This window comes from Lygodium microphyllum, chromosome 24 (assembly GCF_053477565.2).
Source record: "Lygodium microphyllum isolate KBCC chromosome 24, Lygodium_microphyllum_v1.1.10, whole genome shotgun sequence".
NCBI classification, from domain to species: Eukaryota; Viridiplantae; Streptophyta; class Polypodiopsida; order Schizaeales; family Lygodiaceae; genus Lygodium; species Lygodium microphyllum.
Window position 1 is genome coordinate 111,254,781 of NC_141158.1, and position 27,770 is coordinate 111,282,550.

The window sequence follows — 27,770 nt, forward strand, 5'->3', positions numbered from 1 at the left end:
GAAACCAACCTTCCTTCTTGGAATGGGTGGTGATAACCTGATTTAAGAGTTAATTACAGCAATAAATAAATACACATAACATGAAATACACACTTTACCATAACGTTCTTGGACAGTAGACACCTTGTTGGCTCCAAAATTGGCACCCCTTGCGGTATTTCTTTAGCTTTCATTCAATTGGAAGAAGTACAACTTGAGATTCTTCAATCTCCTCCTGCTAACCAATTGCTCTTGCTGTCATAAATGACCAGCAAGCCTTTTGGGTCATTTGCCCCTTGATTCACCTAGGACTTCTCCAATTTGACCCTCGGCTGGCCAAATGCTGCTCCAAATCAATTCGGGATGGACTAGATCCTGAAATCCCTTGATAATCTTCAATTATCAGCTACTGATTTCAGTCTCTTAAGCCTTCAATCTCTGGCATGGATCCAAGGTGGCTGCTAAACCCTAATTTCTGCTGTAAATTAGGGTTTACTGCAGAAATTGCAAATCAACTCACCAAAAATGGCTGAAATTTCCTCCAAATGGCTAAGAATTGCTGAGAATGACTGAGCATAGGCTGAAGGAGATGAGAGAATGCTGTAGAGAGAGAAAATTCTGAGATTTGTCGCGAAGAACTGATCAAAATCAGCAACTGCCCTACTGCACCAGCCTCAAACGGATGCACTAACAACAATAGGAGTATCAAAGACTGTGATCTTCAGGAGAAAGTGCATCAACAGCAATTGCTAGCTTCCCAAGGTCAAGAATATGCAATCTCCATCCCAAAATAGTCTCCAATGACTAGGAAATGGCCCCAAAAGGTGGCAGCAACAGTCCAACACCTCTTCCCAACAGCTCCAAAATGAAAAAACGAGATTTCCCTTTCCCTTCAGCCCTATTTAACCTTTTCCCCACTTGCATGGGAAAGTTTTGCCAAGTGGTAGCTTTCTTGATCCATTTTCAGCAATTTCCAGCCATTTAATTAATTTTCAGAATTAATTAATTCTGAAAATTAATTCAGCCCTTGATCCATGCCCAGAAAATTGACCTTGCCTATCCAAAATTAATTGGCTAGGCCATTTGCAACCCAAAGTGGTCCCATGCATTAATTGACCCTTGGACAAGCATTAATCCATTAATTAATGTCTAGTTCCTAGTGTCACCACTGGCATTTAATGGCCAATTAATGGTCCTAGGGGCAAATTGACACCAAAATTCACCTAGAATCTAACAAGTGTAACTTGTTACAACTTTTGCCTTTGACACCCATCTTTTTCACAGGGTCCTTCGGTCTTCAACTGTGAGAAAGTAGCTTGCACCTCACATGTGCATCTTTTGATTGCACATTTGATTAATCCTTTAATCAAATGCCAATTAAACATAAGCAAAGCATCAAATTTTCACGTCCTCGTGACACTCACTAATTAGTGCACCAGTAGTCCACGTCATCATTGCAACAATTTGCCCCACATTCCCTACCCTAGCTACTAGGCAACAAGCTGTTCTTCACTCCTCCTACTCTGGAAAGACTCCACGACAATCTTCAGCCCTTGATCAGCCATTTCTAGCTGCCATCCTGATCAACCAAGTGCCAAAATTGCTGCCTTTTGCTGCTACCCTGCTAGCACTACTCTAGAGGTCTCCATGAGCTCCAACACACTAGTACAGGCTATGTTTTGCTGCCCGCCCCTCTCTACATCTCTGACTGGTGGATTTCAGCACTTGGGATCCTTCTCTGGTGGATATCACCCTCTGAGATCATTCATTGTGCAGCCTTTGAGCATTCTATACACTCTTTCATTCATATACAGCATTGATTCATTCACTTCAAAATTCTCTTCTTTCTTTGTTTGTGTTTGTGCTTTTGCATTTTGAGTTTAAATTATGAGTTTTGTTTTTAGGGTTTGCATTTATTGCATTAATATCTAAGTTATTGTGTTTTAGTCATGGTTGTACATTCCGTGTTTTCTCTACGCAAACCCTAGCATATCTTCACATACCTTAGGCTTTATTTGTTTTAGCTCTTTTTGATATGGTATGTACTCATTTTGCAGCATCAAGAGGCTCTGTCTTGTCTTCAATCTTGACATTGACACTTGTATCAGCCTCGGCCCTTTTTCATATATACTTCAAGCTTTGCCTACATGTATGGCTTAGGCCTTCCTCTATATAGCTCCTTTTAATGTAGTATGCACTCATTTTGCAGAATCAAGTGACCCTAATATATGGTGCACTATTCATTTTGTTTTTACTAGTGCAATATGATCTGAAGGATGATGCTTTAAGAGTGTCTTTGAATACTTGAGAAGTACTTACCTTAGGACTAAATATTTTTTAATGGGACCTTCTCGTTCCCATTCCCAATTGTATGTGGCTATGAGGATATCCAGACTGTATCTTTCCTCATCTGTGATCAGCATTGTGAGCACAATTCCTACTCCAGATTTTTCGCAGTCAATCCGGATTGATAGGCAATGTCATTGATGGGAGATGATCAGCTGCATTATTGCTTTGCTCATCTGGAATCTGAGATGCAGCCATGCTATAGACCTACATGATGTCTCCAATATACAGTTGGACAACAATATTTCACACTCTTCATGAGAGATTGGATAGACTACAGGGTGACTCAGAGAACACGAGAAGGAGATAAGACTTTTCTATGGACGTGGGATTCAAGCACCTTCTTCCATCTTGAGCCACACATGGTTGGCATTTTAGACTGCTAGGCTGGCTTTTAACTCAGCCCTTGTATAGACTTCCTTCAATGTTTGAATTTTATTTTGAAGCCCTATATAGGGCTCTTATTGTATTAATTTTACCTCAGGTCATTTTTCAAGGGATTCATTATTATAGAAATTTCTCTCCTTTTCCAAAAATAACTCTTCAACTTGAGCCATATTGTTACTCAAGATGGCTTTTCAGTCAGTTCTTATTGATGCACACCTAGTATTAAGGCGCTGGAACCCCTGGTGTGGGTGAGCCATTGGATGATGGTTATAGGCAAGTTGTTTGTCCAACTTAGTTCTCTAGCATGCCCTGTAACAGGCGGCTGCATTCGCACTTCACTTCACAAATCACACAGCAAAGAATGGTCAAACATCTCCAAGGGTAATCAGCAACCTTACACTCAACCTAAGGCCCCATGCTTTGATGCTTGCATACCCACTCAAGAATGTCAATCTTGAAGGATACCCTAGATCCACTACTGCCAGAATTATACCTCTGGCTGGGTTGATCAATAACTGATGAGTTAAAATGTGCAGATGGGATCCTCCATGAGCATACACCAAGGGTAACCCGCTAACATAAGCCCTCCCTTAGCCACCCTTTGCTTGCAAGGCTACTGTAAGGTAAGACTTGAATAGAAGATTGCAGCCCAAGGCAGAGATGCAAACAAAAGATCAGACACCTCTAACAGAGATGCCTTCAGCCTTCTGCTGGACATCATCAATTTATTAAGAGAATATTCAAAGAGCATGAGAGAGAGCCAAGACGCTTTTCTTCAAATGTGAAAGATGCAACTTCCCTTCCTTCGAAAAGAGCCAGATTCATTGGCATCAAAGGCCACTTGTGTGCCTCCCAGCTACAAAGCAGCCAGCTTGGGAGCATCAAGTTCCCCTTTCAGTTTTCTGTTATCCCCATCTAGTCAAAATTGTAGTCCTAACACTTAACTAATATAAACTTAATCCAGCTAGGCGTCATTGTTCCCAACCAAGCAAAACAATCATTGTGTGGAAAACCGTTGCCAACACAAATGATTGTGAGCATGCAAGTTTTTCTTAAGTGATATTTTTATGTGCATCTGAATGAAAACTTGTTACATAATATTAAAATGAAGTCTTGTTAACTAATTTTGTCACAAAATCAACGCAGAAATATAAACTTTATGACAGGACACAACTGATTAACCTCACTAGTACACACTTTGAAAGAGAACTAACATAGACCATGTACTGAGCATGAACAGATGATAAAAAGTACCTGCATGGAAGGAACTTACCATGCTACATACGGTAGAAGTAACTGTCCAGCAAGAGGATTAACATGCCAAAACAGATAAATAGTCACCACAATCGCTGTCCAAAGTGCAATTATCTCAACAAGTGCAAGCCCCTGATAGATGAAAATAATAAATCAATCACTTGGCCCAACACCCAGAGCCATATACTCCAGGATCCATTGAAAACCTCCATGCAAACTTTTACAATCACATTGCTTTAGAGCTCATGCATGCTTTTAGGAAAAGAGAGCCAAACAACAGTTTGGATGATTTCACAGTTACACATATAGGCACTAAGTGAAGCCTAAAATAGAAAGTCTATAGTACACAACAGAAATTAGTGTCTGCAGCTACTGGAACCAGACAATGCTTGAGACACACCTCAATTTTTTAGGAATTTTGCCACAAAGATGGGTGATTTAACAACCCTGGAGAGGATAAATTTTGTTTATTCAAAATATTCACTTAATTTCATAAGGCTATCGTTTCCATTACTAACTTTTCATTCAAAGTTTCACACAACTCCAGGGATTAATCTATTCCTCATGACAATCCGCTCAATTTGCTAGAGTTCATAGACAGTGATTGATTGCTAGTGATCCACCTGCAGTTATGGTGGACTCAAATAATTAATCTACACAGTATCAAACATCAGTACCCTTAGCTTCAGCCTATGCCTATCAAAGATCCACACCTTGGGAGTGTGGGATAGATCCATGAAAATGCATAAATTGTCAACATGATTGGACGAAATGCACATCTTTCATAAGACTATTGTTTCCATTACTAATTTTTCATTCAAAGTTTCACACAACTCCAGGGATTAATCTATTCCTCATGACAATCCACCCAATTTGCTAGAGTTCATAGACAGTGATTGATTGCTAGTGATCCACCAGCAGTTATGGTAGACTCAAATAATTAAACTACACAGTATTAAACATCAGTACCCTTAGCTTCAGCCTATGCCTATCAAAGATTCACACTTTGGGAGTGTGGGATAGATCCATGAAGATGCATAAATTGTCAACATGATTGGACGAAATGCACATCTTTCATGTGGTCCTAACATTGTATTTTCATAGTTTATATGGTGTAAATCCATGCCTACCAATATCATTGTAATATAATGAGATTAAGCAATATAACGAAGTAAATTCCAACTTTACAAGAGTCTAAAGACCATTTCCAATGTCAGAAGTAGGGGCTACCAGGTGTAGCCATCAGAGTGACCTAGCCTTTTTGGGCAATATTAACATTTCTCTACTTGGCATTGTGTTTCAGCTGCCCAGCCAAGTCACTTTCGACTTATGGTTTTGATCCATGTGCCTATATCTTGAGCAGCCTCTTATACTTTAGTCTATTGAGCAATCAAAGTCATGACATGCATTGCTCACTCATTTTATCAGCACTCTTCATCATTCATTACTTCATTTAGTTTCCATGTTTCTGACTTTTGTGTCTCTTTGTTTCTCATACACACTTTGTGTTCCTCTCTACAAACCCTACCCTTTCTTTACATGGTATTAGAGCATAGGTGTCACATAGCTAAAAGTCATCATTCTCCATGAAGGAAAATAAAGGAATTATCTTAGATTCCTAATTCTTCTTCATTCCACTACAACATTCAAGAGATACCATTATCTTCTTCTTAGTTCATTCAAGTGATACCATTATCTTCTTCTCCCCCCGATTCGCCCATTACAAGTTTGACACGCTAAAGTTATGGCTTCTTTTCCAAAGGAGAAGCATGGACCACTGGATGCACCTACTACGGCAAAAACGGTCACTCCATTGAAGCTTGTCATCATCGACCTTTGCTCCCTACATCGTCAAAATACACGCGTCTATCCCCAAGCACTCCTTGTGCCACCTTGTCATTCTAGCTAACAAAGGCCATTTTGCATCGGCTATTGGTTTCTATGCTCAAGGCAATAAGAAGCATATGACGCAAATTGAGCCCTTGCAAGCAAAAAGAAAGCTCTAAGACCTCATGAGACAATAAGCCCTCCTAGAGATCACCACAATGTGTTATAGAGGCTTCCCCCACCTACTTTTGGGTTCAATGGTTTTCACAACCCTCGACTTCGAAATTTGCTCCATCAACAGACAGTGGTTGTTCACCATCACTCTCAACTCCACAGTCCACTCTACCCGTGGCTCCATAGGAGCTACACATTCCTCGTCCCTTGTATGACTCCATGAACACCAACTTTGATGAGGGAATTGAGGAAATCATATGTGATAAATATTGATGAGATTATTCATGATACTTCTCTTGTTTCTACAGTCTTGGCACACATACATGAGTCTTATCAATGTTTCACCACTACACTTTGCTTGCTTAATACTTATACAAGGAGATGTTGATACGTACACACTTGATGCATTGGTGTCATTGTTGTTGCAAGAAGAGTAATCATGGGTGAATCGCTCCAATGTAAGTATGGAAAATCAAGCATTTGCAGCCCACACGGGAACAAAGGAAAGTCATGGCAGCCATCCAACTCAAAAGGCAAAGCCAAATCAACCTCTTCTATGGACTCTTCTGTGAAGATATGCTAGGGTTTGCACTGAAAAAACACAAAATGTACGAACACGACTAAAACACAATAACTTAAGATAATAACACAATAAACACAAACCCTAAATGCAAAATGCAAACTCAAAACTCAAATTGCAAAAAACACAAACACAAATAAAGAGAGAAGGAGAACTCTAAAGTAAATGAATCAATACACGAAATTAATGCAAGGGTGTACAAAATGCTCAAGGCAGAGCAGTGAATGATATCGGAGGGTGATGTCCACCAGAGATGAATTGCGAGTGCTATAACCACTAAGCAAAGCTAAAAGCGTGTTGAAGAGTGTATGGCAAAAAGTGAGTCACCAAAAGTAGCAATCTAGAGGCTGGAAACCGGTAAACACAGCAATGTACCACTGATCGAAAGCTAGAAACATGTATAGGAGCTATAAACAATAGGGCAACAACTGAAGGAAGAGTGTGGCAACCTGCTGGACAGCAAAACGCAGCTGCACCAGTTGTTGGAGAGGGACAGCAACCAATCGATCAACCCCCCAAATTAGAATTTTGTATGTGGAATACAAAAATGCTCCCCGTTTAATAAAAACTTTTGATAATTTACATGTTTTGGGGCTGTTTTAAAGAGCTAAACAATATATAATGTACTTTTTCTCAACACCCCCCCTCAAGCCCAAAACTAGAATAGAAAAGGGATTATAAGAAAAGCTAAAGTCCATTATTACCCCAAGGAGTCCCGCCCCAAAGCAACCACAGCATTGGACAAAGGGTGCACGTCGGCTGCCCAATGGCCTACCAAGACTATAGAGGTGATAGATATCTTACCAACAAAGACCAAGCGATCAACCCAAAGAGGCCAAGGCATCAAAAAAAGGATGCTCATTGACTATCCACTAGCTTACCAAGATCTGCAAAGGCAACTGAAACCACATTAAACTTATTCTTTTTCTTATTCTTTTGAGAATAGATATGGTTTGCGGCCTTTCAAGTAACTATACCCCATAGGGAAAATGTAAAGAGATGGTTAGATCCAACACATCACAAAATATACAAGCTAATCCCACCACTTGAGACTAGGAATTACAAGGAAAAGGGTGAAGAAGTATGGGAATGTGGTGGTAAGACGTTGAAGAACTGCATTGGAGATAGCTCAGATCCGCTCAAGTGTTATCTGCACAATGAGATGTACTAGGTAGTACCCAGTGTCAGATTTTTTGGCCTAGACCAACTTATTGGCCACTGACATTAATGGTGACATTAGAGACTAGGCATTAATTGATTAATTAATGATAGTTTAACGACTAATAACTGCTCAAGGATACTTGGAAAACCAATTGGCCCAACCAATTTAACTATTGGCTGGTGGAATATTTTATTGGATATTAGAATAATTATTAAATTAATTTTTAAAAAATTAATATTCTAAAAATTAATTTAATAAGCTGGATAATGCTGAAAAATAAGATTAAAAGGCTAACACCTAGCAAAACTTACCCATGCAAGGGGGGAAAACGTTTTAGGGGGACTGGTGAAAGTCTATTTCACCATTGTGAAAAAGGAAAAGGTTGCTATAGAGCAAGGAGATGCTACTAATGCGATTTGCAACCAATAAGGATCAGTCCTACAACAGCTAACATCTATTTGGAACCCTCCAAGTACACGTGACAACAACCCAAGGTCCTTCTAGTACAAGTGATAGTATATAGGAGGAAACAACAGCCTTTTTAGTGATCCTAAGCTGTAGATGATACCTTTCATGGCTGTTTGAGTAGGGCAACAACAAATTTTCAGCCTTTCTCGCAACTCTGAAATTTCTCTCTATAGCATTTTCTCTAATCCTACAGTCATCTCTCAAGTTATCTCAGCAAAATTCAGTCAATTGAATCATCAAATGTGGAGATTTTAGTCAATCTCTACTAAAAACCCTAATTTACAGTAGAAATTAGGGTTTAACAACCACTTCAAATGCATGCTCTAAATTGAAGGCCTAGGACTTGAATTCCAACAGCTAAAATTCAAAGAATTTCAAGGAGATTCAAGAGGCCAACTAACCAATATCAAATTTGGGGCTGAATTTCTCTTCCAAGGAGCAAGATCAAGGTCAATCTCCAAGCAAACCAAGAGGCAAGTTGGTTTGAAAGCTTGCTAGTCAATTTTGATAGCAAGAGGGGCCAACATGCTATCCATTATCCAAGATTAAAGTGGTAAAGTGTGCATTTTCAATTTATGTGAATTTTGTACTTCATTAATCAGGTAATTACCACCCTCTCCAAGGAGGAAAGCTAGTTTCACTAGGCAAGAGGTGATGGCAATGGAGTGGCAGCCCAGGTGATTGATTAATGCAGAAAATGTAACCTTTTTCCTTTGCTTTTAATTTGTCCTTTTTGGCAAATGAAGGCTTTGTAAGCAAGCCAAAGAAAGGTTGACCGTTGGATAGAGGCGAAGACGAAAGAGGCCAACCTGATCCAGAATTGGTTTACGTGTTTAAGAGCTGTCATTGCTACCACTTAAAGAAGTGGAGGATTTCATTGGAGACCAAGAGAGGAACAAAGTTGAAGCTGTGAAGATCCAACTGAAGGGGGAATCTTCCTGATTTCTAAATGCTCTGAAGGTGAAGAAGAAAAGGAAGCTGATTGCTATGGCAGAAGATAACCAGGGAACCTGATGCAGAGATGAGGCAGAGATAATAAGGATATTCTCTGATCATCTCTCCAACATGATTGGCACGAGACTGGAGCTGCCTCCTGAGTATTAGCAGAAGCTAGATGCCTTCCTAGAAGTGGAAAAAAGTAACAGTTAGCAAGGAGGAAGCCCCTATTCTCGAGAGATTCTGCTTCACTGAAGAAGTGGATTTTGGGATAAGCAAGATGAAGAAGTGGAAATCCCCTGGCCCTGCTGATATCCTGGTCGAAGTCTTTCAGATACTCTAAGGGGTATGCTCTTCTGATATCTGCTCTGTACTGAATAACATTAAAGCACAAAAAACATTCCCCAAGAAATCAATCAAGGATTGAGTAATCTAATTCCTACAATCGAGGCCATTGACAATGCTAAATGTGGTTCACAAGATCAAGGCCAAGGCTTTTATTACAGGGTTACATTATTGATGGAAAGGAATATCCACCCCATGCAACATGGTTTTATTCATGGCAGAAGGATTCAGGATGTGCTCTGGATTTGATCTCTTCAATAGATCATGCTTTGAGTCTAGGGTCAAACTTTACCCTGATACACATGGAGTTCGATAAATCCTATGGCAAAATCAACTGGCATTTTATCACCAAGGTAATGGGAAGGGTTGGCTTTGGCAGAGTCTTTGTCAAGAGGACCTAAGCCCTCTTCAGGAGATTAGTATCCAATCTACAGAATAATCTTAACAAATGATCAAACTAACTTGTCATTAATGAGAACTAGCAAAAGAGTTATAGATCCCACTTACTACACGATGAAGACCAAAAAATATTGGAGTCCATGCAAAGTTCAAGAGCAACTGTAAAACACAACAGAAGGTTTTGAACCAAACCTTAGGCAATAAAGTGCAAACAATTGACCAAGAGAAAGTTTAGTAATTAAATTTATATCATATAACCTGCACTGCATAAGCTCCTAGTGGAATACTTTGTCTTAGAAATCCTACAAAAAAACAAATAACATGTTAGGACCTCTTGCTTATATCTTAGTACCTAGGGTCTATCAACAAAACAATAAATCCTTCACTGCAAGAGATATAGAAGCATTCTTAAGAGCTCAAAGCTTATTCAGCTGTTAATATCATGTCCTCTTATTACTATACCCATAAGAGCGCAATGAAAACCCAAAATAGCAAGAATTGTGGAAATAACCAAGACTGACAAGTTTATTAATCTTGTTTCACTTGCAAGGCAGGAAAAGGCAAAAAGGACAATCACTCACTCGGGTAAGAATATACCTTCTCCCTTCACATGTTACCTTCTCCCTTCACATGTGATAATGACAGCAACAATAACATGATAATGAAGTTGTAACAGTACAATTCTCAGGCTATTCACAATATACCTAACAAGGGCTTGATTTTAATAGATAAGCACAAAAAAGGAAATCGAAGGATGTATACATTCATGAATGCAGTCCTTATACATATTTTATACAAGCTTTGGGCCTTCCAAAACCATAAATTGACTAAGGATCCATGATGTCACAAGTATTTACACATTAATGAATGCAAATCTCAATGAGGAACTTGTACGCACTTTGTTGATCAATAAGAAAATAGACTTAATTCCTCAATTACTAGGCAATTTATTTTTCTCTTGTACAGCCCTAAAAAGAAAATAAAATGTTTTTCCCCTTGAGTTTTCGTAGAGTAATAGCCTTCAAACTCCACAGAAGTGACCAAGAAGTGTCCAAGTCTCTTTGTCAACATCCTCACCATCCTTGAGCAACCAGCCTTCCATGCCACACACATTAGCTCCACACCTGCAAAAATTGCTTGGTGTAACCACCACAACCTTGGTGACCTCTCCAACTGCCATGACAAGTGCTTGTTGAGCTAAACTTGCATTACAAACTGATTAGCTCTCTAAAACAACCCCAAAACATGTAAATCACCAAAAGTTTCATTAAATGGTGCACGGTCCTAGAGAGTTTCTCTGTCCCATAAGAAAAACCCTCATTTGGGGGGATCCTTCAACATCTATAAACAGCCCATCCTTGTCTTGCAAGTTTCAGCCATCAATCCTCTTCCATTAGCTGTCCAACCCCTAGCAACTGCTGCTACATGGTCTACAGCTCTCACCCAACCTCCCACTATTACCAATGATCAGTTGCCATCATCTTCAAGCAGTTGCATTGCTGCATTTACCAATTTCAACCCTTGAAAATGCTGCATTCTGGTTTCCAATCTGCTGTCCTTCCATTTCTAGTATCAATATGATTTACGTTTGAATCTACAGCAGGTCGTTTTTGTGTTTTCAACACTTTTCTTCATCAGCCTTTGCTCCAACTAGTGGTTACTGCACTTGGGATCCATCTCCAGTGGACAACAAATATTGATGCCTCCCTCAGTCCACTCCCATGAGCCATCGGCTGTGTTGAGAAACCCAATCATTCAGTTCATTTCTCTTCACTCATTCCTCTTGGTTTCACACTTACAACTCCAAAAAGGGTTGGGCGCCCACATCCTAGAGCACCACTCGGGACAGTCTGCCTATAAATACAACACTAACTCCCCTCATTCCATAACTCTCTCAGACACTATCATTCAACCATCTGACATTCTTCTCTCCTCTCTCCAACCTCTCCACTACTATTCACACCCCACAAGGAGGACATTGCAATTTGTGGTTCATGCTCCCAGTTGTCAAGCACCTTGTTCTTCTCTCTAAGAGGTTGTGTTTTGGCTGCAAACCATGTTGGGTTAAAGGCCCTTTATTCACCTCCGTGTATAGTACATGTGTATTATTTAGTTGTACATGTGAATGCACCCTTACATGCCCTAAGTATAGATACATTTTATTCTTTGTGTACCGACACATTGTTAGTACACCCAAAATTGAATCGTACCCTCTCTCTCTGTCTCAAAAGTAGTTTGCATATCAAGTGGAACCTGATTGCGGACCAGATCATAGAAAACTGAGCGCCCATGAGTAACTTGGTCAGAAGGTGAAGGAAAAGAACCAAGAAGGTCTAGAAAATAATTCCTGCACATATTCACAATAGTCTAGGGATCAATGGCCATTCAACCTTCTGGATCCTAGAGTCTAGTCATATTTTCTCAAGCAGGAGATGCATGTAGAGCTCGAAAGAACTTATGAGTTTGACAAGCACTATCTTGCAAACTCTCAGTCAAATTTTGCAATTTGGCCTGCTAATAAGATTTCAACTGAAACTCTTTAATAAGATCAGCCAATCACATCGCTAATGACAGCAGAAATACATCATCTGGAGTGTCCTCCAGCAGAGAATGAACCAAAGCCAGTAAGTCCTCCGTTGCTTGTCGATGCCGCCGACAAAGAGAGGCATGATAGATCCCATACTGCCGAGCAACCCGCTGCACATTAGAGAGCAATTGTTCAAAAGAAGCATTGCCCTCAGAGGCGAAATCCAATAAAAATCTATCAATCAATTGCTGCATATAGTCCTGAAAGATTGAATGCTTCAAATAAGAGGAGTTGAAACGCAAAGGGAGTCTATCAGAAATTGCTTAAAAGGTGCAATGGGTTATGCAAGTATCTCAAGCTGTAGAGGGAAATGGTCCGACAAGACATATTGCTGCAACACTTTCATTTCCAGCATCTCAGGAAGAAAATCATCATCCTGCATGATGTACATGCGGTCCAACCGCGACCATGTAGTTGCATACTACGCAGAATGGAAAGTAAACCCTGTAGAAGAAGGGTGTAGCCAAGACCAGAGATCTTGCTTAAGTACAGCAAGAGCAAACGCATTCCACACACGACTTTCCGAAGCGTCCATCACCGAATGTTCTGATGTGGACTGTGAAGAATCAACACACATTAAAATCCCCCATAAAAAAACCCCATCTGCTAAGTAACAAGGAGGTCTGCAAAGTATTCCAAAGATCCCGACGGAATACAGGGTCATTCACAGCATAGAGGCCCAGCAACCATAAGATCTCTCCTTCAAATAAAACTTCAATCACCACAAAACGGCCATATACATCATTTTTAATAAGAACAAGCTGATATTTCTCATGTACAATCATAAGCACACCAAAATAATGCATGGCATGTGTCCCTGCATAAAACAAGCGAAACCCATGGCAATCCATAACTTTTCCTGCTTCACCGTGACTCTTGTGCTCAACAGCACACAAGACATCCCACTGATTCTCATGCAATACAGTCCACATGGCATGTTGCTTATGGCGAGAACAAATGCCTCACACATTCCACGTGGCTATCTTCATGCGTATTCAAAAAGAAAATCAGGAACAAGGCACAGCTTGCCTTGATTTAACCTTTTCTGCTAGAATGTCAAGAACTCCCTCATCCAAAAAATCAGCTAACACGGCAAAAGAGTTCTGATGGCCAGCTTTAGAGATAGACGGAATATCCACTATCTTGGGGATGGAACGAGGATAACGACAATCCCATGGGGTAATCACATTACCTGTAGTATCAAAAGCCAACTTAGCAGGTGGGCCCTTTGGACTATCCGTATATACTTTCCTAGTAGACTGATTACGAGGAGCAGAAGAAACCATAGTATGAGCAGTATGCTCTGAAGACAACATCTCTTTCCTGCGCATATAAGTACGCATGGAATCTTGTGAAGCATTAGGCCCAGTATCTGCCAGGCCAGCATCAAACCTTTTACCTTTTTTTGCACATATATCTACCCAGTCATTGCCACGGGAATCCAAATCCGAAACATGTTGTTTACCTTTATCCAAAACTTTAGGTGGCTGGGTTGCATCCTGCGCCGGAGCATCAAGCACCATATCTTCCATGGGCAGCGCAACATACTCAACATCTGAAGTCGGTTGCTTCTCTGGGCATTCGGCCATAAAATGCCCCAATTTTCCACACGAAAAGCAATGCCTTGCAAAGTTGCCCCATTTCAAACAAAAGTGCAAAGGATCCATGCCAGAGCAATTAAGACGTAACCAAGCAGGCCTTTTCCTAGCAGTGTCCCATAACATACACAAACGGTTACGATTCATGGCCCTTAGGCTCAGGGGGACCAGAACAGTGGCCACAACGGCCATGGCATCCTTTAACAGTGGCCAATAGACAGCCGGACAATTTTCCACTTCAATCCACACGGGGCATTCACGTTGAAGCAGGCGCTGAAAATCTGCCATTGGGCACCACGGCACAACATGGACCAAACGGTGATCAAAGAACAATGGCAGTTTAGACAGGAGATCAGCACGGTGCTTCTCAGATTTCAACAGCACCTCATAGAAGCCTCTGGGCCTAACAAAAATCTCCTCAACACACTCCCCTTGTAGTAGATTGTGCAACCACTGGTGAATATGGGAAAGCACTGGGATCCTGCCAGTGAAGAAGAGTATAACAGCACGGTCATAAAACACTGAAAATGAGTGCAAGAAATTTTTCGGGTCCACCGTGGCTTCCAGAACATCTTCAGTTCTAGAGTCAAAAAAAGCTTCATGATTATGTTGGACATAATCGCTAAGCAGAGTGTTGCCAAACTCCAACAAATGCTCCCAGTCAACATCCTGAGAATCCACAGAATCAGAGGCAACCTGAGCATAAGAACATTCCTGATGATCCATTGTCTCTTCCAAATTATGCTTGGTGCGTTTGCCCGCAGGCTGGAAATCAGGACCAGGAAGCATCTCCTCTGTGCAAGGAACCAGATCCTCTAGTTCCTCTGTATCAGAATCCGGACCAATTGGTCGATAAAAGCCATATCCAGACCAGCCATGTTGTATCACCACTTGTGCACGTCAGATGCAGAGGCAGGAGCTCACGGGCGGTAAAAACGAACGTAGACCTCTCTCTCCCTCCCTCCCTCCCTCCCTCCCTCTCTCTCTCTCTCTCTCTCTCTCTCTCTCTCTCTCTCTCTCTCTCTCTCTCTCTCTCTCTTTCTCTCTCTGTCAGACGGCTCTGAGAAGACCATAAAAGCCAGAGAAAAAGCAGTCAGAAGAAATGAGCACGAGCGATCCTTTCACCTCCCAACCTTGCCTAGTTTATTGCTGGCCAGACCCATCGTGATCCAATTGCCAGCCGTCAAACCTTGGCGAGTCCTACTATTCTTGGACTCTCTTTGGTTCTAGGCTCCCCTAAACCCCGTTCGGGCACCCAAGAGCCCGGACGGTCATCCTCGTACATATTCCCCTTGATTTACCTTAATGTCACATCAATGTTTGTGACCTTAATATCACATTAAATATCACTTTAATGTCACATTTCCTTCCCCTTAAGAATCGGTTTCGTCCTCGAAAACGATACTTGGAAGGTCTAACTGTAAATTGGGAAACCTTTTCTTTAAAGTACTTACTCGCTCCCAGGTTGAGCTTTCTTCTGAACAATCTTTCCACTTAACCAAACATTCTTGATAAATAATATTCCTTGTTCGTCTATTATGAACATTTAATATTCTTTCTGGTTCATGTGGATTAGATTGGTCATTTAATAGCTCCTCAATATCATCATTTAAGATTAGATTATCCAAATCACCCAGCTTCTTCCTTAATTTACTTACATGAAAAACAAGATGTATTTTACTACCAACAGGTAGTTGGAGCTTGTAAGCCAATTCTCCCACCTTTTTAAGTATTATGAAAGAACCACAATACCTTGGTGAAAGCTTTGGACATTGTCCCTTTTTCATAGTTTTAGTTTGTTCAAGCACCTTAAGATAGACCAATTCTCCTTCTTTAAAGGAGATGTCTCTTCGGTGAAGATCTGCATATGCTCTAGCTCGATTTTGAGCCTTTTTAATATTTTCTTGAGCAAATTTTAACATAATATTCATATCCTCCAAACAGTCTTTGGCTGCCTGAACCTTTTCCTTATGCAGTCCTACTGCATAAGGAGCTCTGGGTTGAAACCCATACATTAACATAAATGAACTATATCCAGTGGAAGAAAGCTTGGCAATGTTATATGCAAACTCTGCTATCGGTAAATACTCTTCCCAATTAGTTTGCCTTTTACTTACATATGCCCTAAGTATATCTTCAAGAATTTGGTTAACCCTTTCAGTTTGCCCATCAGTTTGCGGGTGATCCGCCGTACTCATGCTAAGTTTAGTATCCAATTCCCTAAATACCGCACGCCAAAATTGGCTATCAAATTTTCTATCCCGATCAGAAACTATATTTACCGGAAGGCCATACAATCGGTATATGTTCTCTACGAACAATCTAGCCAATTCTGGTGTTTTAACATCAGTTGAAGTTGGAATGAACCTAGCCATTTTGATTAACCTATCCACAATCACCCACACAAAGTCGTGCCCCCTCTGTGTTCTGGGTAAAGCAACAATAAAGTCCATTGAGATACTCTCCCATTTTCTCGAAGGAATCTCTAGTGGATGGAGAAGCCCTCCCATTTTTAATCTTTCAGCTTTATTAACCTGGCATTTATTACATTTCACCACATAGTCAAGGACGTCCTTATTCATTCCAAGCCAATAGAACTGCATTTTAATAAGACTATAAGTCTTATTAACTCCTAAATGTCCCGCGCTAGGGGTATCATGACACTCAAAGAGTATCTGGAGCCTTATTTCTATATCTTTCAGGACACATACCCTACCCTTGTAGAGTAAATAACCATTATCAATGGTAAAATTCTTCCACTTGAATCCAGTTTGAGCAACCCTTAATGCTCCATTTCCTTGTTGAACATCCTCAGATATTCCTTCTTCAGTAGAAGCACTTTCATTTGGATCCCCATTTTTTATTGCTTCCCATATGTTGGAATATGCCGGATCAACCTGACATTTCCCTTTTAAAGATTCAAGCAAGTTGGAAGTGAACTGAGTAAAACTCAATTCATTAATGATGGGCATTCTGCTGAGTGCATCAGCTGCTATACTATACTTTCCTTTTCTATATCTTATCTTATAGTCAAACTCTTGAAGAAGTTCGGCCCATCTGGCTTTACGCCCGTGTAAATCCGGTTGATCATTAAGCCACTTAATGATTTCATGATCCGATAAAATCAAAAGTTTGACACCATACAAATAGTGCCTCCATTTTTTCATTGCATGTACTATTGCATATAGCTCCCTTTCATAAACAGAATAATTATGTTTTGCACGATCTAATTTTTTGCTTTCAAAAGCAACTGGTCGACCTTCTTGTAATAAGACCGCGCCTATCGCCTTATCACTGGCATCAGCTTCAACCACAAATGGTTTATTGGGATCCACTATTAATAGTACTGAAGCTGTAGCAATAGCTACCTTAAGTTTTTGAAAACTTTCATTTTGGTCTGTTCCCCAATTAAAACTTTTTCCTTTCCCTTTAAGTTGGTCTGTCATTGGAACAGCTATTTTGGCATAATCTCAAATGAATCTACGATAAAGTCCAAATAAACCTAGGAAGATCTGCAGCTCTTCCAGGTTCCTTGGAGATAGCCATTCAATAATTGCCCTTACTTTTTCTGGATCCATATTGATTCCCTCTTTCGAGATAATATACCCCAAATATTTGACCTCTTGTGCAAAGAATTCACATTTAGTTTTCTTTGCATGAAGGGAATGTGTTCTTAACAGTTGGAATACTAATTGTAAGTGTTCCAAATGTTCTTCTCTTGATTTACTAAAGATCAAGATATCATCCAAGAAGACTACTACAAAATGTCCTAGATAGGGCCGTAAAACACTATTCATGAGCTTCATAAAGGTAGCTGGTGCATTAGTGAGGCCAAAAGGCATCACCAAAAAATCATAATGCCCGTATCTAGTACGAAATGCTGTCTTGGGAACATCTTGTGCCTTAATTCTTACTTGGTGATAACCTGATCTTAAATCTATTTTTGTGAAGAATTTTGCCCATTGTAATTGATCAAAAAGATCTTCCATTCTAGGCATAGGGAATTTATTCTTCATCGTTATTTTATTAAGTGCTCTATAGTCAACACAAAGTCACATAGAACCATCTTTTTTCTTTACTAATAAAATTGGTGAAGCCCAAGGTGAATTACTGGGTTGTATAAACCCTTTATTAAGGTAATCCTTAATTTGTCTTTCAACTTCTTGATGTTGTGTTTCACTTAATCTATATGGTGGTTTAGAAATAGGGTGTGCATCCTTATTTATATCAATTGGGTGATTTATATCACCCCTATCTGGTGGAAGGCCACTTGGTAAATCAGAAGGAAACACATCTTTAAAATCATCTAACAAACTACTTAATTCATTATTTACATTCAACTCACAAACATAAGAAAATTGTTGCTTTATATTACAAAAAGTGAAAGTGTTCTGTACAGGAAGAAACCATAACATATATACCTCACAAACTTCGTTCTTTATCAGCTTCTGAACTTCAGTAGAACACAGCAAAGGATTATCAGATACTTCATGTTCACCTTGAATAACAAAAGTCTTACCGTCCCTTTCAAATTCCAGTGTATTATGATGGTAACTACGTTTTAAGGATGGTTCCAATCCCCATAGTCACTCCCTCCCTAGAGCAATATCAACTCTTTCCATGTTCATAATTTGGAAATCAAGTTTATCTTTATATCCTTGAATCTCAATTTCCAAATTGGATACCATTGTATCCCATATTTTATTACCTTGGCCTTGCATCATACGAACAACATATTGATTCCTACTCTTTTGTTGGAGAAGTTTCAATTTTTTGAAATGTGCATAATTTATAAAATTATGTGTAGCAGAGTCATCAATCATGACTCTAACTCTCTTTCCAGCTATCAATCCATGTACTCTAACTAAATCATGTGGCCCAAAAGTAGGCTGCCACATAGAAGTTGACATACAACACTTGTGTTGTACATCCATGCACAAGACCTTTACGGATTTGTACTTTTCATGCCCCTTTAATTCTAAGGTCTGCACTACATGGATTTGTTTTTCTTTTCCCTTGCCCTTGTCCTTATCCCTTCCTTTGTCTTCCCCCTTTTTCTTTTGAGAACAATTCCAAGCAGCATGGTTAGGGGATAGGCAGTTGAAACACAACTTTTCTTTTTTGGCCTTATCAAAGTCATCAGGACTTAACTTTCGCCTCACATATTGTTTCTTTTCAAAAGGTTGTTTTTTACCTTTTAAAAATGGCATTTTCCTTTTAAATTTGCCCACAAATTTTGAGGTTTCCAATTCCTTAAACTTGGGCTCCGTATTAGTGAGACTAGTGAGTGTACCTGGACGCACATTATCTTCATTGATTAATGCAAATTTAATTGCTTCTTCCAGCGTCTTAGGTGAACTTCTTTTTACTTCCTTTTTACAGGCTTTATCTAGTCCCCTAATGAATCCTCTTGTCTTTTGAAATTCATCTATTCCTTCCAATTTGAGGATTATCTCATGATATTCCTCTAAATATGTCAACAGGGGTCTTCCCTTTTGTCCTGGCATAATCCCAATCTTCCCAATTTCTTTCCATTTCATTTTCAGGAATGAATTCTTTTAAAAAGACGGATTTAAATTGAGCCCAAGTTTCAGGTATTTTATTTGCCTCCTTTAAAGTTCGCCACCACTTATATGCTTTGGGCCCCAAAGTTAAACTAGCCTCCAGTGTTTGGAGATGTGGTGGAGTATTTTTAAGTTTATGTAAATCTTCCCATTTTCGGAGGAAATTAAAGATTGTATCTTTATTTCTATCTTTTTCCTCCCCGTGAAACTGAGGGGGTTTCATATCCTTTAGAACTGGATTATCCCTCAACTTGTGATGGGGTTCCTTAGGATCTCGCATAGTCACATCTAAATCTTTCGATGAAGATGGAACATCCGAGTTTTCTATCTTATTTTTATCTCTTTCTAACAATAAAGTTAATTGAGATTTTATTTCAGTGAGTGTTTGAGTTAAAAATTCCATTTGAACCCCCTGAGCCTGTACACGAGCAGTAAGATCATCAAATTGTTCTCGTGTAGCAAAAAATTAGTCCCACTGTTCTTCTTGCATCTTTGATTCATGGGGATCTACCATAGGGTGGTCCCCAGAACTAGAACCTTCCATTACTCTCTCTTTCCCTTTTCCTACCATTAATACACTAGAATTGGAAAGCAAAGATAAAAAATTTGCATACAAAGTAAAGTACTTTCCTGGTTTTAATGGCAGGCAGGCAGTTGCTGGTTTGTAAATAAACCCGAAGAGTAAGGAACAAATTTTGCCTTCCTGGACTAAAATCGTGAAGCAGTGATGCTGGAAATGAAGTTTCTTGACTTCAATCGTGTATCATCTGACGTTTTTTTTCCGTCCGTCCCATGACGTTTTCTGTCCGTCCCACAGCAGTCGCCTTACGCACAGCAGTCGTGTCACGTTTTTTGCGCCTTTTTCACGTTTTGCCTCCGTTGACCACCGTCGGATTACGTTTCGCCTCACGCCTTTCCTTTGCCCGCGACGTGTCACACTTACGTGATGTGGCACAGCACAAGTTACCACTTTGAATAAAGGTCTTTGACGGCGGCTGACAGATGGCAGGCGAAGCTAACGGATGGCGGGCGACTTTAATAGACTGGTGACCTGGCAGACGACGAACAACCTAGCGGATGACGGACAACTTGACAAGTGACGGGCGACCTGACGGATGACGAATCATGTCCCTTGAACCATATGCTCTGATACCAATGTCAGACGGCTCTGAGAAGACCATAAAAGCCAGAGGAAAAGCAGTCAGAAGAAATGAGTACGAGTGATCCTTTCACCTCCCAGCCTTGCCTAGTTTATTGCTAGCTAGACCCATCGTGATCCGATTGCCAGCCGTCAAACCTTGGTGAGTCCTACTATTCTTGGACTCTCTTTGGTTCTAGGCTCCCCTAAATCCCGTTCGGGCGCCCAAGAGCCCAGACGGTCATCCTCGTGCATGTTCCCCTTGATTTACCTTAATGTCACATTAAATGTCACTTTAATGTCACATTAATGTTTGTGACCTTAATGTCACATTAAATATCACTTTAATGTCACATTAATGTCACACACACTCTTTCTCTCTTCTGTACAGAGGCGTTGTCCAAGGACATATTCTGCAAACACAGCCGATTGAACCTGTTTGTTACTTATATGCCTCAGTCGTGGCCTGTCCCGAGGGAGTGTAGATAACGTGTGGGCAGGGCGCAACCCTAGCAGTGCAAGTTCAGGAGAGCAAAACGCAGGACCAACAGGCAACTGCAGGGCCACGACGTTGAGGAGGAGGGCTGACAGGGGACGGCAGGGCTTAACAGGCGACGGCAGGAACGCTAAGAAGCAGGGATCAGGACGCAGGGCCTACAGGCAACGGCCCATAGGGCCAAGGTCTGACGGCGACAGCAGGAACCCTGACACACAGGGCTGACGGGCGACGACCATGAGCAGGACCCGTAGATCAGACGGCCAGTGGCAGGGCGGGGCACTCAAACCTCTCTCTCTCTCTCTCTCTCTCTCTCTCTCTCTCTCTCCTTCAGCTGCTAACATCAATAACTGGTATATCAGAGCCCAAGGTTCTGCACGTTTCCCGAGACCAAGGATAGCTGACAGTGCACGCAGCTCGCAAATAGATCGTCGTGGCATGTGCAACACAAGTCGCGCTGAAAATGACCAGCCTGTGCTCAAAACGACCAGCGGGGGAGTGGGTGCCACCAACAGCAGGGAACCAGTTGGCATGCAGGCGGCTGAGTTTCGTGGCAACTAGCAGCGGGCATAAAGCAGGCAGCGCCAGCACAGGCGCATGTGGCGGACGGGTGACGAGCAAGCAATGCTGCAGGGAGTTGCAATGACCTATAGGCGCACGTGAGCACCAGGCATGATGGCGTGCGACAGGCAGCGGGGCAGGCAACAGGCACGATAGGCAATGGGGTAGACAGTGACAATCGCGTGTGACAGGCGTCAGTCGCCACTCCAACGACACAGCGCGGTGGGTCAACGGACCTCCCCCCCCCCTCCCCCTTTCAGGTTTTTTTTAATCAGAAAAAAAAATAACTTTTCACTTCCCTCTTTTTTTCTCTTTGACCGAGGTTCACACATGGAAGCACATGTCACAAATCTGTGCAAATTTGGCCCGGAAATTTGGGGCTTTTTTCAAATTTAATCCTGTTTGTGCCTGACAGTGACATTTGTATCAAAAATTGAAGACATTGTGCGTGTTGACCTCAATCGAATTGAGGATTTTGTCAAATTTGTCAGAATTTTGCTCATTCAAGTAAAATTTTCTGACATTGAACCCTGAAAAATTGGGTCTTTTCATGTTTTGCTGAAGTTTTGCTCAGTTGGGTCAGATTGACTGACATTTATGCACTGTTGGACCTGGAATTGTGACATTTTGTGCAGAATTTAGTAAATTTCTGCAGTATTTGCCTGTGTCGTGGCTAATTTATGTAAAAACAGCAGAGATTTATTACTATTTGGCGAAGAACGGCAGTGTATTTGCTGGTTCAGCTTGTGCTTCTGCAGCAGTTCAGTGCATTTACTCTTGTGTTCGTGATAAAAATGGTTGCAAATTCTTCCAGTTCTGACATTAAGAGTTTGATGGAAATCAAACGATGGTCAAGGCTTATACCTTTGGAAAGACCGTATGCAATGCATATTGTTCTTAAAGGATTGTGAGGATGCTTTGCAGGAAGATGAACCTGCACAAATGTATGATGCAGATTGGGCTAGAGTTAACAAAAAGGTTGTGGCTTACATAAAGATGGTGTCACTGATGACATTTTGACAGAAATTAAGAACTTAGATACAGGTTATGCAATGTGGGAGAAGCTGAAAACTACCTATGAGATCACCACATCTATTAATCAGGTGCATTTAATGTGCAAGTTGGTGAATATGCGATTGGATGAGTCCAAGCCTACAGCCGAGCACTTGAGTGCATTTACTGGCATTTTAAATCAGCTCAAGGATGCAAATTTGGATTTTGATGATGAGTTGAGGGCGATCTTTCAAATCATGACACTGCCTGATTCTTGGGAGACCTTGGTGGTTTCTCTCAGCAATAACCCCAATCTCTCATATGATGGTGTTGTCAAAAGATGACGTACCAGCGAGACAGTAGGGTTTGCGGGGAGGAACATGGAGTGAACTCGGCAAACATGGAGAAAAGAAGAGAAGAGAGAAGAAACTCTGATGAATGGAATGATGAAGTTCTGAATCATGGAGTGAATGTGATACAAGGAAACAAGGGTACCATAGCACAAGGAAGATAATGAAGACAACCATGAACCATGAACCACGAACCGCAATGTCCTTCTAAAGGGGTGTGAGGGTAGTGGAGAGGCTGGAGAGAAGAGGCGACCGACTAAATGAATCAGCAGTAAAGAATGAGTGAGAGAGTGGCCTATAAATAGGCATAATCACTCTAGGATGGTGCCCCTTTTTGGGGCTGCAAACCCTAAACGCAAAACACAAAAACGCAAAAATGCAAACTGTGGGTGAAGGGTTTCTCAACACCCCCTCTCAGGCCCAAAAAGGGGAACAAGAGAAGAGTGAGGTGGAGATGCAATGCTACATGCTGAAAAATGCTCATGCAGCAAGTTCCACTTGGACAATGTCCCTCGTGGGGAAATTGTTCACTTGCCCAAGCGCCCTAGTACAAAGATGATGAAAACATACAATGCATAGGAGGAATGTTAGACTTTGTGTGGTGCCGAGAACCATAAGGATATGCCCGTACTCAATCTCGGGAGGTGGCTCCATGCTGACCAAGTGACCAAGGCAAGAAGAGAAGGAGGGAGAAGATGTAGAGGATCCCTAAGATCCAAGATTTCCACCGGAAAGGGAACCTGCAGTAAAGAACAATAGACAGAGTAAACTAGAGAACCCGAAACTCAACCTTGGGAGAGAAGCCACTAGTTCCGTGCATCCATGCTAGAAGGAATACAAAGGCCTCCTCACCAAGTCGTGGCTGAACCTTCGAGGTCCTGATCTAGGTGGTACCTGAAGATCCTGGATATCAGTAGAAGAGATGACTAGTCAAAGACAGCCACCCCAAGAAAGTAGAGGATGGGTGAAGAACTTCATGTGGAGTAGGTTCCCCCTCTGAGGTGGGAGGTGGAGGGGCCCCCACTGAAGTTGAAGAAGTAGATACCCCCTCTGAGGGCAAAGAAATAACATTCTCCTTTGAAGTAGATAGGGAATCCAAAAACTCAAGGATCGCGGACTCCAAAATGTATGATGACGAAGGAAGTGCCGTCGATCATGCAAAAGAAGGTGCCGAAGAGCTCCCAGAGGTAGCCTCTTGAACCTGAGTAGTCGAGGGTGGGGAAGGGTGGGGCTCAGAATGAGCAAGAGGTGGGCAACAGTCATTGTCTCTCAATGGATCGGACTGGGTAGCCGAAGAAGAGGAAGAAGTAGAGCAACCACTGTCTCTCGAAGGAGCGGACTGACGAGGAGATGGTATCAAACAATCACTGTCTCTGGATGGAGCGGACTACATATCCGTAGGTCATGGCAGCCATTGTACTTGAAAATAAGATAGCAGACTGCCACTGGCATTGCGACGATCTCCAGGAGGTCGTAGCACCAATCGAGTGCTCAAAAGGACTTAGTGTGTATCGGATGCGTCTTGTTGCCTTGAGCATAGTACTCTGATAGCTGATGCAGAACGGTCTCTATGGCCCAGAAAGGAGAGGTGGCACAAAAAGTACTTGGTGGAAGACGCATATACTCCGGGGGGGTGGGGAGCAAGGGCCAAAGTCGACAGTCTTCAGTGAGATGACCGTTCGTGCCACAGTAGAAACACCCAGTAGAAGGGCAATCTGTCGGGGGAGATGCCATGGTACCGGTGTGGTAAACTGGATAAGGGAGGGTAGGAGGAAAAAGAAGGATATCTCCCAATGCACAATGGAAATGATAGAAAAATCAAATGTTGATGCCGAACTCGCCACCGGTCTTTGTCTTCTCTAATGAGGAGGATCTTTGTGGGTAAACGCAGCCAAGGAAGGCTAGATCTAGTGCAGACGACAGTGCAAGAGAGAGAAAGACTAAAAACGCAGGAAAAACCAGCAGTAGCAATCAATATGCTGAAATCAGCTCCGAACAATGTGTGATAGGCTGGAAACAGGCACCAAACTATTGTAGATAGCAATGGCCAGCTTGGACTGTGACCTCCATATCCGGGGTGTGGGCAGCAAGCTAAAATACCTAAAATCTGCAAAAACGAGATTGTTTTCCGAATGGAGAGTAATCAACAACAGCCGCTTTGTTGTAAACAGTTGCAAACTGCGGGTGGAAGGCTGGAAACAAGTGCCAGATTGTAGATGACAATAAGGGATAACTGAGACTGCGATGTCCTCCGTGAAAGGGGTGTGGGCAGCGAGCTGAAAACACTTAAAACTTGCAAAAACAAGATTTTGATGCAGCGGAAGAAGAAGAGAAGTGGATGCCGAACCCGCCACCGATCTTTGCCTTCACTGGAGTGGAGAATCCTTGCCGTTGTTTGAGCAAATCCAACTCTGATACCATATCAAAAGATGACGTACCAACAAGACAGTAGGGTTTGCGGGGAGGAACAAGGAGTGAACTCGGCAAACATGGAGAAGAGAAGAGAAGAGAGAAGAAACTCTCATGAATGGAATGATGAAGTTCTTAATCATGGAGTGAATGTAATACAAGGAAACAAGGGTGCCATAGCACAAGGAAGATGATGAAGACAACCACGAACCATGAACCGCAATGTCCTCTTGAAGGGGCGTGAGGATAGTGGAGAGGCTAGAGAGAAGAGGCGATGGACTGAATGAATCAGCCGTGAAGAATGAGTGAGAGAGTGGCCTATAAATAGGCATAGTTAGTCTAGGATGACGCCCCTTTTTGGGGCTGCAAACCCTAAATGCAAAACGCAAAAACGCAAAAACGCGAATTGCGGGTGAAGGGTTTCTCAACAGGTGTGAAAGGTTCAATCTTGAATGAAGAAATTAGACGTAAGCCTTGTGGAGAAGGCAGCAACTCAGCTTATAATGTTAGAGGCATGGCTGAAAAGAAAAATGCAAATGCTGGACAAAGAAACAGAAGCAAGAGCAAAGGAAAGGAAAAGAGTGATATTACTTGCTATCAATGTGGTCAAAAGGGCCACAAGAAGCCTAATTGCAAGTATTACAAGAAGGAACAAGAGAGAAAGGGATAAGACAGATGCATCTGAGACAGCCAAATGTAAGGAAAAGGCCAATGTAGCCTTCAATGTAGTCATAGAGGAGCTTTCGGATACAAAGATTGATGTATTATGTGCAGTTGATTATGATGCCCTTGTATATCACATGCACGATATGCAGATTACTAAGGCTGATGTGATTGATGCACTTTTGTCAATTGATGATGGTGTCACTTAGACTTGGATTGTAGACTCTGGTGTCTCTTTCCATGTAACTCCTTGCTTGGAGTATTTCGCTATGTTCAATGCAAGTAGTTATGAAAAAGTATACCTTGGAAATAGCCATGCTTGCAGCATTGATGGGATTGACACTATACACTTGTCTTTAGATAATGTGCAAGAGCTAGTGTTGAAAGATGTCAAATATGTGCCTGGCATAAAAAAAAGTTTACTATCTATTGGTCAACTTGACTTGCATGGTTATACTACACTCTTTGGTGATGGTTTGTGGAAATTGAAAAAGGGTTCCATGTTGATTGCAAAAGGAACTAAGAAGGGCACTTTGTATTGTTTGCACTGTAAAGCTTTGAATAGCAAGTTCCTTGCAGTTGCTGAAGTTGGTTGTCATTTGAAGTTGTGGCATAAAAGATTAGGCCATATGAGCCAGAAAGGACTTGTCACAACTCTATAGAAACAGAATTTGTATCCTTTTTCATTAATTTGTCTATATAATGATTTATTAAATTTGTTTCCTTTGCACTAATTAGATATAAAGAAAAGTGCATTGGAGCTGGCCACTGATGAGTGGTCACAGGTTATGGTAGACCCACATGGTGGGTTAGAGAAAAGATAGTTCACACTTCCACCTATATAGCCCAATTGGACGCCTCTGACAAGAACTCACGCATATCAGGGTTAGACTCGCACACAGAAAGCATTGATGCCTTGAAGTGTGGGCTAGATCCGCCAGAACAGACAGTTACAATCAACAAGATGGCATGACCATGAAATGCTTGTACAATGTGCATGTGTGGGCTGAAAGCTTGAAATGCACATTTCTTTGCATAGGAAAGTCACATGAAGATTCTCATACCGTTTTTGCGATGTACATGGAAAAAGCTTTCATATGACACCCATATTGGGGGGTCCCTAAATTTTAGGAGGTCCCTAAATTTTAGGAGCCTCGAATTAGCCTAAAAATGCTAGTCCTAAAAAAGAGGGATGTCATTCTAAAAATAGTAAATTCTGTACTCTGACTGTGCTTACTAAATTTGGTTGTTTCTATTCTTGATAGCATTCAACCCAAAAAGGAAGGCCATAGAGAAGAGATAAGTGTCAAGACACTTGTCACACAAGTTTCCAAGTGTTCCACCACTTGTCACATCTCATGACATGTGGCTGGACACTTGTCTTGTGCTACTCCACTTTCCCCTTTTGTACTAGCTCTTCCCTCTCCTATAAATAAGAGCTCGTTTTTCTTCATTCAGCATCATTTTTCTTTGCTGTAAACTCATGTACAGCACCCACAGATAGCCAGAAACTGGCCCTATCCATCCCCATCATCATCCCCCACTTCTCCATTA

General features: G+C 41.4%; 1 protein-coding gene across 4 annotated transcripts in view; it reads right to left on the reverse strand.

Moving 5' to 3' along the window:
• LOC148015527 (uncharacterized) overlaps positions 1-27,770 on the reverse strand; it is a 78,659-nt gene that overhangs the window by 29,292 nt on the left and 21,597 nt on the right. For 2 of the 4 annotated variants that reach the window (XM_087664977.1, XM_087664975.1), the window contains exons 4-6: positions 10,116-10,159; positions 9,966-10,016; positions 3,986-4,098 (exon numbers count right to left, since the gene is read on the reverse strand). In XM_087664977.1, the coding sequence (XP_087521103.1) occupies positions 3,986-4,098; positions 9,966-10,016; positions 10,116-10,159 (208 nt within the window). Of the gene's footprint in view, positions 1-3,985; positions 4,099-9,965; positions 10,017-10,115; positions 10,160-10,181; positions 10,982-27,770 lie in introns of those variants that run through there. The other 2 variants (XM_087664979.1, XM_087664978.1) reach the window with 2 other exon arrangements.